Below are 12,631 nucleotides of genomic sequence, written 5' to 3'. Positions count from 1 at the left end.
GATGTTGTTGTAAGTGGTGGCGGCTGACCTCTGACCCTCTTCTTCTCTCACAGCATCGGATTTGTATCGGAATTATACCACAGCGCCCTCTGGTGGTGAACGCTGGAAGTGGTGTATATATTCAATAAAGGGGAATACAATCGTTTTCGACCGTTTAATTATTATAATCCAGTTTAAATAATGTACCATTCAAGTTATTACACACCTATTCATGATATATACATTTAAAAATGCATTCGCTTACCACTTCGTCTATAGATCATTAGTTTAGCTCAGGTCATCACAACAAAATAAAATGAATGAGAAACAAGGACAACAATATTTAAATCTTCTATGATCAACCTCACACGTTTGTCATTTTTCAAACATGTCTTTGGTGTGGTGTTACTGAGGTTTCAATAGATGTGTACAACGTTGGTGTGTATCACTCATAATAACTAACACTATTTAGGTACGCTGTACCAGTGTGAGGAAAAAGCTGACTTCAACGAGCTTATACATGACCAACAAAGCTAATACCGTCTACACAGGAGTGCATATTTTCAAGCCAAACAAAACAATAAAAGAGAGAGTGCATACAAACACAAACTTGCCTGCTCCCTAGTCAGTAAATAAAGGACTCAGTTCTTCAGTACAACACACACACACACAAATTCAAGTATTCTCTGCATTAGTGGCAAGTACTGGATAAGCATGAAGCCAGAAAGGATCCATCCTGGTGTAGACCTGTTACATCGCCTTGGTTATAGTTCTTCTAGAATTAGGGTTGGGATCCCCTCTCCAAGATCAGTAATTGAAACATATGTGGCAGAACACATAAATGGCCTCTAAAGCCAATAAATTATATTGATCTTCTTTAGGGTTGGTTTCAAGTTCAGGACTTCGAGCGCCATATCCAGACAGCACCACATCACTGTGTCTGTGGGCGTTACAGTGCCAGTGACACTGGAGGGATGTGAGAGAGCCTGCAGAAGGAGGAGTAAATGGACTGCACTTATATAGCACCTTTATCCAAAGCGCTTTACAACGGCCTCTCATTCACCCATTCACACACACATTCACACACCAATGGCGGCAAGCTGCCATGCAAGGCGCCGGCCCGCTCACTGGGAGCAATTTGGGGTTCAGTGTCTTGCCCAAGGACACTTTGACATGTGGCCAGCCGGGGCTTGAACCGCTGATCTGCCAACCTTGTGATCATTAGACGCCGGCTCTGCCTCCTGCGCCACAGCCGCCCCTGAGCGCTTCATTACTCTGCCGGTACTGAGTCTGGGCCCTCGTCCTGCAGCACGGCCGTGTCGGGGCTGTCAGAGGAGGGCGTGTCCGGCTGCCCCTGGGAGAGGTCCTCAGAACACCGGCTCGCGGTGGGGGAGATAATGTCAGGGCTCGTGTCACATGACTCGGTGCTCTGCTCCGTGGTGGCTGTCGTGGCGACGCTGGGTGGAATCGGGTCGAATTCGTCATCGTCGTCGTCCAAGACGGGCGACTCGTGGACGTCTGTGGGGAAGGTTAGAGGTCAGAGGATGAATCTGTCTCTAGAAACGGAAAGTTTAGAGTTTTCCTTCTTAACAGATTAAGATGTGGAGGAGGACGCTGATCTCAGATCAGACAGGGTTCCGACAAGTTTCAACAAGTCAAATTTAAGACCTTTTTTAGACCTCTTTGGATATCTTTGGGGGGTCCCAGCTTGGGGGGTCCCAGCTTGATTAATTTCCGGCGTAGATAGATGTGGTCGGACAGATTTCCTTGCAGGATCTCATTTTAAAGACCTAGCACCTAATTTTTAGAGCGAATAACTGGAATTTGGGACCTTTTTAGGCCTTATAAATCGGATTGCTGGATTTTAGACTTTAAGGCTTTTTAAGACCAGCGCGGGAACCCTGGATCAGATCTCCAACTTGACAGACAAGGACTGCAATGTGGAATCTAATCATTCGTTGATGTAAAATATTTGTTGTCTGTTACTCGTATGACCATCTAAACAACCTGATAAAGAATAAAGCATTGTACAGTAAACATTTTAACATCATGTTATAGTGTAGTGTGAGTCAGGGCTGACGTGAGGTGTGTACTAGAAAAAAAAGCTTAACTCACTGCTGAAAGCCTCTGGGTACTGCTTACCAATCTTTCCCTTCAACGTCCTGGATAAATGGATAGAAAACAATCATAAACCAATCCATATGTTCTATGGAGGTGGAGGTGGAGGTGGAGGGCAGGAACGGAGGACAGGAAAGGTTGAACCACACACCTGATTCTCCTGAAAATGCTGTCCAAGTCTTTCTTCATCTCCAGCAGCGTGCGAGTGTGGAGCAGGAAGTGCTCGTTCATCTGCTGTAGCCGCACGTTGGACAGCCCGTTGAAGTTTATCAGCATCTCATTGGTCTTCTCAAAACGGTCCAGCCTGGAAATGGAACCAATCACAAGAATGATATGATCAGGCTACAGAACAAGGTTTCACACAAGTCAGTGACAAGCAGCAATGCATTGACTGTACATTTAACAAAAGAGAGACAACTACACCGCTATGAATTGTATACTGCCTGTCCAATGTTGGTGTAATATGCAGAGTTTGCTGCATAAGACAAAAGAGCAATGTTGTACTGTTTGATTTGGTTTGCCACACAGTACCACAGTGACACCTGTAAGGTAAGCTGTATTAAAACTAGCCATTATTATGTGGCCTGGGGTGGTCCAGTGGTCTAGCACCGCGGTCTACAGTGCACACATATGTCCATGTAGGCATGGGCTCGAATCCAGCACATGCCCCCTCTCCCTTCTTCTCCTTGCTTTCCTGTCTGTCTTCACTATATCTGTCTAATAAAGAAATGAAAAATATGAGTGGGACTGCCCCACTTAAACAATAATAATTCTTTAAAACTAGCCATTATGGTTGGGATCAGACGTCCAGACAGAGCTGAACAGCGCAGCCTCACAAGGCCTCCAGAGGTGCAGGTCTGGCCACTCACATGTGCCTCTGGGCCTGGATGATGGCGTTGACGTCCTCGGAGTTGACCATGCTCAGCATCCGGTTACAGAACATACCAGAGGCGGTGGGCTCCATGGTGACGACGAGGCTGCAGAGGGAAATGACACTTGTATACCTGCATGGCTCTGGTACCAGGCTGTATACCTGCATGACTCTGGTACCAGGCTGTATACCACCTGTATGGCTCTGGTACCAGACTGTATACCACCTGTATGGCTCTGGTACCAGACTGTATACCACCTGTATGGCTCTGGTACCAGGCTGTATACCACCTGCATGACTCTGGTACCAGGCTGTGTACCACCTGTATGACTCTGGTACCAGTCTGTATACCACCTGTATGGCTCTGGTACCAGGCTGTATACCACTGCATGACTCTGGTACCAGGCTGTATACCACCTGTATGGCTCTGGTACCAGGCTGTATACCACCTGTATGGCTCTGGTACCAGGCTGTATATCTGTATGGCTCTGGTACCAGGCTGTATATCTGTATGGCTCTGGTACCAGGCTGTAGACCACATGTATGGCTCTGGTACCAGGCTGTATACCACATGTATGGCTCTGGTACCAGACTGTATACCACCTGTATGGCTCTGGTACCAGGCTGTATACCACCTGTATGGCTCTGGTACCAGGCTGTATACCACATGTATGGCTCTGGTACCAGGCTGTATACCACATGTATGGCTCTGGTACCAGGCTGTATACCACCTGTATGGCTCTGGTACCAGGCTGTATGCCTGTATGGCTCTGGTACCAGGCTGTATACCACATGTATGGCTCTGGTACCAGGCTGAATACCTGTATGGCTCTGGTACCAGGCGCGATCGAAAATACAATTATTTACAGACCACTGCTCAATCCTGAATGAATTCATTTGACAGTGAATACATGCACAACAAACTATGTATGTACTTCAAGTTATGGGATGGTCATAGTGTGTTTAACCCTGAATTAGGACAAGTACCAGTCCAGTCCAACTGTGTTTGATGACAGGGCAAGTATGCAACACAATTGCACCCAGAGATAAGACACATCTGCGGTTGAGAATCATGGATGTGACTGAGAACTCCCCTTCTGTCACATAAACGTGTGTTTACCTTCTCTATTCTCTAGCTATGTGACTGTTAGCTAGCATGCTATATAAAGCGGCTACCAGTTTACACATTATTAACATTTAGTAGCTACTTACGGCGTGGTCCAAACTCGTTATATCTGTGAAATAAAATAAAATAAAATGCACTCAATGATCCCTACTCCATTGATTAGCAGGTAGCACTAGCGACACTGGAAACGCTACACTTCCGTGTTGTGAAAATCTTTATCACGTGACCTACCGGATGACATTAATTTCCGGTGGTGTCAACACACACTTAATTAATGCATCTTTCTCTCTTTGTTGGTCTGGGAGGACTCACACCATAGATAATATATATAATATATTATATATATAATATAATACGTTAGTACCTCCACGGTAACCCCCCTGCCAAGCCCACTCTCTACAACAGAAAGGCTCCCCTCTACTCCACTAGAAAAAGACACATACATTGTGGTCATTGATATGTATGAACTCAACAAAACTGCAGTTATAAGTGATAAGAAATCAGTGCTACCATAGATCCCAAAAAAGAACAGTAGGCTACAATTGAAAACCACAGCAAATACACATTGAGACTCACAAAAGTACTTTTATTGAAGGACTAGTAAAAAAAACAAAAGAAAAAAAGTACATAGTGTAAAAAAATACAAAAGTTGCTTTGTCTATCTAATTTTGTAAATGCAAGTGCATAGCTACAATACATGCATGTATCACTAAAACTAAGAGACAAGTTATTCTATACAAAATTATATTCCATTTGGATGTTACATGACAAGGTAAAGAGATTTTATTTTATTAAAAATTATTTAATTATTAAAATTATTAAAGAGAGAGGAAAGTATTTAGCTGTCAAATCACTGAATCCTTATTTAGGATGTTTGTATAATACAGAATAAGTTACCACAAAACACAACTGGAGTAGAAAATAAAGAGTATTGTTGTTGCCAATATTTCACAAATATTGTCAATTGTGAATTTAAGGCCAACCACTGCTTAGAACTACATTAGATCTAATCGCATCACTGAAATACAAAAACTGTAAAGTCTTAAAATTATTACTTAGTAAGAAACCAGCATATTAATACAGTCAGACAGGGAAAACGCTGTAATACAAATAAATATGAAATAAATAACAGAGAAAATGAACCACAACTGCAGCCAACCCCCCCCTCCCCCCTCATTTAAATATGTACATATACACGCACACACACACACAACCCCTCTTACACTATGGATCAAACAAAACAGATTCCATGTTAGTGTCCTACAAAAATAATACAGACATTACACGGGACAAATAGCCCATAATAACCTGTATTGCATGTGAAATTAGATTAATTTAAGTGTGCTTTGGCTTTTGTTTGATATTGTAGTACAACACCTTTGTTCAGCTTATAAAAGAGGCAATGACATGATACCTCACATGGTCAATAAAGTCCTTCATTAACTACGGGTGGTATCTGAAGTGATTGTAGCACTTGCTATGGTGAAGGGAATGTCTGTTGAATTTATACAGACGCAATGAGAATTAAAAACAAACCAATAACAATAAAAACAAAATGAAAGTAAAACAAAAAACGCATAAAACATTCTCCAGACACAAGTTAATCGCAATGGGGTTTTTTCATGTAACGAAGATTTCTCTGCAGATTTCTGTATTCATTAGAAGAGAAGACACTGATTGCAATGTAGGTGTATGTTGTTATCTGGGTTCAGGAAATCCACAATGTATGAAAGAGAATATAGAAAGTGAAACAGTAGTAGAAAGAAGTAATCACGCCCTTACAGAGGAAAGGGCCATGGAAGAATAGTGCACTGATTAGTATGGTTTGCGTATGTATTATGTTGAGAATGTTTTTTTTGTTTTTCTTTTATATAGAAAAAATACCTTTGAGTATCAGTTCATTAGTTCTGGACAATGAAAGTATGATTTTACGAAAATGTGTTTTCCTTTAAGGCCATGCAATATCTTAGACTCATGCATCTGATGATTGGGTGTTTTGAATAAGTGGGCTCTTCGGCATTCATGCAAAATACACTGTGTAGCTTCTCTTAATTTTCAACGCCTAAGGCCCCAATTTCATATCTTAACACATATTGAACATGATTAAACTCATGAACTATCCATACTAACTGCCCTTATCATCCCTTATCATCCTTATTATCATCCCTAACCACCAACAAAGACAAAACACTAGCACTGCTTGTCACACAAAAGTAAGGCTGGTGTATTTGCTGTTGGTGCAGTGAATAGGCCTTGTTCGGCTGAGACCCATATAGAAATATATACCGGCGGCCAATACGATAAAGTAGAGATAAATATATGCTCTGGGTGGCTGTGAATAAGTACAACAGAAATTCTAAACTCTAACGCTCTAAACCGTTAACGTCTCCAGGTCATGAGCTCCAGCATTTCATATCGAGGGGAAAAAAACACCCTGAGGGGTGTTCAAACATAAAGAGAAACACTAAGTACAACACCAGTTGAAGTAGAAACATGTTAGGAGTCCGTATTGCTCAGTCCATAAGTTACCAGATAAACACAAACAAACAAACAAACCGTCAAATCAAATGGGTTTCAGCTGCTCTTTGACTGAAGGCAATCTGAGGTAACTTCTTTTTCTAAGTGCTTGATAACAAGGTGCACTCTGGGGGGTGTAGTTTCACCACTCTTCCTCCTCAGCCTCCTCCTCCTCCTCTTTGGCCTGAGGTGCTGTCATGGTGACCTGTAGCTGAGGGATCTCTGTGTTTTCCTGTCTGTTTGGGTTTTTCTCCTCCTCTTCCCCCTGGCCTTCTTCCTCATTCACCTCCTCTTCTTGTATGTCCTCCCCTATCTTCTCACCTTGCCCCTCCTCCCCCACTTCCACCTCTTCCTCCTCCTCCTCTTCTTCGTACCCCTCTTCCTCTTCCTCCTGCTGCTGTCGGTGCTCCTGTTGTTTCTGTTTCTTGCGGCAGCAGGGTTTAAAGAGGTGGGGGTCGATGAGCACCTCCCCAAAGCGGCCCTTGTAGATGATCCCACAGCACACTCGCTGCCTGAAGACGGAAAGACAACATACATCATATATCATGACTATACAGTCATGGACAAGAATATTGGCACCCCTGAACTTCTGTAAGATAATGCACCACTTCTCCCAGGAAATGTTGGCAATTATAGATGCTTTGGTGTTCACATGTTTATTTCTTTCATTTGCATTGGAACAACACAAAAAAGCTGAGGAAAAATCTGATATCATTCACATAGAACTCTAAAAATGGCCTGGACAACATGATTGACAACTTCATATTTGGTAGCACACCCTTTGGAAAAAATTACTGAAATCAATTGCTTCCTGTAACCATAAGTGAGTTTCTTACACCTCTTCTTTTGCTAACTGCTCCAGGTCGCTCACATTTGAAGTATGCCTTCTCTGAAGGCTGTTTTGAGCTCCACAGGTGTTCTATGGGATTTAGATCTGGACCTATTGCTGGCCACTTCAGAACTCTCCAGCACTTTGTCTTAAACCATTTCTGTTTATTTTTTGAGTATGCTTTGGGTCATTGTCCTGCTGGATGACCCATGACCTCTGACGGAGACCCAGCTTTCTGACCCTGGGCCCTACATTGCGCCCCAAAATTCTTTGGTAGTCTTCAGATTTCATGATGCCATGCACTCTTTAAATTGGCTCATGTCAACAAATGACTTATTGCCATTTTCCCTGTTAGATAATCGAGAGCTGATAAAATGTATGTCATGCTAATGGCAGTTACTGCGTTGCTTCATAATGCTATAAAAAGAGAAGTGATTGTTCTAGTAGCTAGGCTCCTTCAACAGCCCAACTTCCCTTCCGTTTGTCTCTCCCTCTTCCTTCTTTTATCAGAATGCCAAAGTGGTGGTAAGCCTGGGCATCTGGTGAACATTAGCCAGGAAGCTTCCAGGCAGGAGATTACAGACAGACTGTTTTGGTCGGAGAGTCACAAGCTCACCATGCGCACGCGTGCACTCACGCACGCAAGAGAGTCTAACCGTACATGAGAGTTAGACTTTTAATGTAGCTCACTACAGTGTGAAGCTGGGAATCATTTGAAACTGTGAAAGCGTGACCACACTCACACATGCCTCATAATGTATTCAAGATGTCCTACAGGCAGAAGATGAAATGTGACTCAGTCTGGTCAATTGGTCCGCAAGTCGGCATCCGATTTAATGTTCAGACTTTTCTTTCGATAAATGTGAATAGATTTCGCCGTTGTTGAAAATCAATGACACACATCGCTAGTCAACTAACACAGCTTGTGTTGTGAGCCTGCTAACAATGTAAAGTAGTGTTCTAGTTAACTAGGTAGCTGTGGGGATTACTCACCCATTCCATTGCATTGCAGTATTTTAGTTTTTTGTGTTGTGATTTTCAACAATGTTGAACGTATTTCCGTGTTTCCAAATTAAAGTCAGGACATTTTGATTGGTTGACGACTTGCGGCCCAAACGGACCAGACCGTGTCATAGATGTCAACAAACAAGGAGTGAGGAGGCAACAGTCACTCAGTGACACACGGTGGAGATCCTCTTCCTGTTTATCATTATCATCATCATCATCATCATCATCATCATCATCATCATCATCATCATCATCATAAAACAAATGTATATATGGAGGAAGACAGCTAAGCATCCATATCAACTTACCCTGGTGAACTAAACACTGATAGAGAGTATTCAGACATGCATGTATGGCTCTGTACAGGATAGGACATGAGTGTTGTCTTTCAAGACTGACTGTAATGGGACCATCCGGTTGTTAAGTCTGATGTCAAACGTGACGTTTTGCAATTTCCGGGTCCAAACCAGAAATTCTCCGCACCAGAATACCAGTGTACTACAGCGGTAGAATGACAGTTCAATCGTTTTTTAGACTCGGATCTATTCATACAACAAGGGACACAGCACTTTCCCGTTTTCCCCATATTGTCAGGGTATTTGAGCCTCGGAAAAGCGCTATATAAATATAATTTATTATTATTATTGCGGCATTTCGAAGACAGCGCCTCAGCCAACTTTGGACCCGGAAACACGTCGCGACTTAACAACCGAATAGGCAGCACTCCAGTTGAGGGGGGATGGCATCCCCCCCTGAAATAAAAACAGTCAAAATCACCCCCCTTCTAAAACTGCCATCCCCCTTTCCATCCCTTATGTCATTTTATCAATGAACGTGGTATTACTGCTATTTCAACATTTAGTTTTGGGCATATTGAGTAAAATACTGTGGGCAAGGGGACACATGCAATGACATTTTTACCAAGTCACTGACCCTGAAGTCACTGACCCTGAAGTCACTGACCCTGAAGTCACTGACGCTGTGGGGATGCTAAAATTGTCCCCATATGATAAAATCCACCATCCCCCCTGATTTCCTTTTACAACTTGAGTACTGACTACAGGCTTACCTCTTCCAGTAGGTGAGGTCCAGGAAGGAGAAGACCGGGGAGCGGCTGGACCCCGGGGTGAGCTCTGAGTCTGAGCCCTCGTCTGAAGGGTTGCTGTAGCTGGGGGACTGGGCCGGTGAGGCGCTGGACGTGGTGCTGTGGGCGTCTGAGTCTGGAGGGGGGACAGGAAGAACACAGTAAGAACACAGTAAGAACACAGTAAGAACACAGCTATTCCAAAGATACTCAATTGTCGGGCAACATTTCGTGACGTTAGAATTATAGGGTTCTATCTCAATTTTTGGTCGACCCTAAACGGAGATAGAACCTTATCATTCTAAGCTCACGATTTGCAACACATCCTCAGGAAGCGTTTCCGTCCCATGGACACTCGGATGAGGAGAATGTTTGCCCAGTTCCAAATCAACCACAGTCGTTTCTGTATATGAATACGTATTTCTTACACCTATCCAACTCATTTAAAATCTACACAAAGTGTAGGAGTAGGAGCATGGAGTCTACTGAAGTTGCAACTAAAGCCTGGGACACACAAAGATTTTCTCAATCTTAACAGATTTTTTTATCTGAGAGAGACCCTACACATGAAGATAAAAAAATCATGGATTGAACAGTGTTGATCGTATTGTGTGTGGTGTGCTCCGATATTCCCAATACAGCACACCACATACATAAAGATCTGTCGTTACGACAGTCTAGACTAGAGTCTCGTCCCCCAAGCCAGAAATCTCACGTGATCAGGGTAGTAGTACCCTGACTGACCTGTACGAGGCAGCCATGTGCGACAGGGCAAATCAAGCGCAGAAGAACGAAAAGAAGAAGACGCGTCAGTCAGCTCGCTTCTTGATTGGCTACATTCCATTCCACGTCACAATCGGACATGGGAGTTGCCCACACACAAGAGGACTTTTGATCGTAAATATTGAACACGTTTAATATTTACGATCGTCAGCCCCGACCAATTTCCGAGCAGATTGTCGGGAGAAATTGACTCTTAACACACCTCACACCACAGGATAATCTTGTAGGATAATATTTAGAGCCATCCGACAATCGGGCGTTTGCCGTCCTTGGTCGGAAGGGGGGAAATCGGGCCAAAATCGGCCAGATTATCTTTATGTGTGTACCAGGCTTTAATCTGATACAACCTTCTCCCTCCAGGCAGAGATCAGAACGGTGGAATGTGTCTTTCTGTGCGTATATCTTCTGAAGAGGTAAACAATAGAATACAGGGTGCAGGACTCACTGTTTCTCTTCAGCTCTTTCTGCAGTTGGCTGATCTGGCTCGGCTTGGCTCTCTTGGAGAGGGACTTCATCTTCTTTGGCCTGGAAGAAATCTTTAGGCTCGGGCCTCCCCTTGCATCTACCACCTGCCCAGGATGGAGTGGTGGAGAGGAGAGGGGAAGAAATGGGTTATACAATCATATCATAACCAAATGGATTTTTAAATTTAATTTTATACGAAACAAATTATTTATTATGGCAATTACTACTACACTAGCAGTTGCCTGAATTTCTGTCATTATGGTAAGTACTACAGCTGAAAGACCTGAAATAATATAATCTTGTATATTTATTTACATGTAAAGTAGGCCATTTATCTGGAGGGTGCAAGCTCTAATAAAACGATGGCACAATAAAAAAATCCAAATTAGCCAACATATTCATTTCCATTTACTGTAGCCTAAAGCAGTATTAGCTATTATTTAGTATTATTCCCTACACTTTTCTTACAGGCTGTGGATGATATGGTAGAGATTTAGGGGAAGGTTTTGCTTACATGGTTCCAGTTCTTCTTAGATCCCACTGGGAGTTTCTTCCATCGTTTCACCAGAAGAACACAAGCATTACAAATGTCCCCGCAGCGCGTTTCACACAGTCTACAGGACAGGAAGAGGAGACATGTAGACACACGTTAAAGCACAGAAATATATTGTGTAGCCTAGTGAACTATGCTCATTCATTAATTTATGTGTGTGTGTGTGTGTGTGTGTGTGTGTGTGTGTGTGTATGGGTGTGTGTGGGTGTGTGTGTGTGTGCGTGTGTGTGTGTGCGTGTGTGTGTGTGTGTGTGTGTGTGTGTGTGTGTTCCATATCAAACTAACAGTAATGAATGATCCCTAAAGGACCAGAGGGGTCTCTTACCCGAAGCAGCAGGTGAAGTCCTTCTCGTACCGCTTGCTGTCGGTGAAGCGCGAGCTGGAGGACTTGGCGCGGCAGATGCAACAGCCGTCTAAACTCCGGTACATCTTCGGCTTGTGAAAGCCAAACATCTTTACAGCAAAACAAACAAACAAAAAACAAAACATAACATCAAGACTGTGACAATTTGCCATAATGACATTTAAAATCACATGTGAATCACCATAGAGCCTATAAAGTAGCAAAGGCTATACCATCAGGCCAGGTTGGTCATCTATGGGCGCATTTAAATAATAATAAGGATAACTTTAATTTCTATAGCGCCTTTCAAACAACCCAAGGACGCTTATAGCCCTAAACATTTTGGTTTTGACTATTCGCAGGGGTATTCAAGTAAAAAAAAAATCTACAGCAAAACATTTTACCATTTAAATAATAATTATTATTTATATTAATTTCACCATCGATTGACATGCAACAACCTATGGGGACGCCTCAAGCAATAATAACCCGCAGATGAAAGTGAGCATCTTGCCCTGACCCAAATGCAGTGAACTAGGTCAGCAGTCTGCACGTCAGACGCGCTCCTGTACTCCTGATTATGAGATTGGCAAAGCCCCCGCAGTGATATGGCAAAAACGCTGTTAATAAAACACGAGGCCTAACGCAGCCTGTGACAACCCCTGTCAACCCTTTCTGATTTATAAGGGACCTTTGTAAAATAGGCAATGTGGTGATTAGGCCTAATAATGACAGAGGGGAAATTCAGAGGAAACGCTGATTATTACAGGTGAATTGCGTTCAGTGAAACCAGAATACCACATGTCGGCTGCGGTAGCGGAGACATTCACAATATTGCGGCAAAACCGTGTGCCGCGCCCCCCTGGATAGGCCGAGCCGCGCCCCCCTGGATAGGCTGAGCCGCGCCCCCCTGGATAGGCCTACTTGTTTTGCGATTTAAGCAGCAGTACCGCCG

The 12,631-nt window shown here is 43.3% G+C and overlaps 2 protein-coding genes across 2 annotated transcripts; both read right to left on the bottom strand.

Moving 5' to 3' along the window:
- Nucleotides 1–208: 208 nt before the first annotated feature.
- On the bottom strand, nucleotides 209–3,061 carry kxd1 (KxDL motif containing 1; the record flags this gene model as incomplete). The annotated part of the gene is made up of 4 exons (XM_080545412.1): nucleotides 209–1,497; nucleotides 2,095–2,141; nucleotides 2,249–2,401; nucleotides 2,967–3,061. 4 exons carry the CDS (start codon nucleotides 3,059–3,061, stop codon nucleotides 1,250–1,252), a joined length of 543 nt encoding a protein of 180 aa, XP_080401538.1. The 3' UTR covers nucleotides 209–1,249.
- Nucleotides 3,062–6,753: 3,692 nt separating this feature from the next.
- On the bottom strand, nucleotides 6,754–11,786 carry sinhcaf (SIN3-HDAC complex associated factor; the record flags this gene model as incomplete). The annotated part of the gene is made up of 5 exons (XM_080544608.1): nucleotides 6,754–7,123; nucleotides 9,518–9,668; nucleotides 10,761–10,884; nucleotides 11,295–11,394; nucleotides 11,659–11,786. The coding sequence occupies 5 exons, from the start codon at nucleotides 11,784–11,786 to the stop codon at nucleotides 6,754–6,756; spliced, it is 873 nt and encodes a 290-aa protein (XP_080400734.1).
- Nucleotides 11,787–12,631: the final 845 nt, after the last annotated feature.

Source organism: Nansenia antarctica (genome assembly GCF_963989245.1).
Source record: "Nansenia antarctica genome assembly, chromosome: 14".
NCBI classification, from domain to species: Eukaryota; Metazoa; Chordata; class Actinopteri; order Argentiniformes; family Microstomatidae; genus Nansenia; species Nansenia antarctica.
The sequence above is the reverse complement of the archived record's forward strand: the minus strand, read 5'-3'. Positions and strand labels throughout refer to the sequence as shown.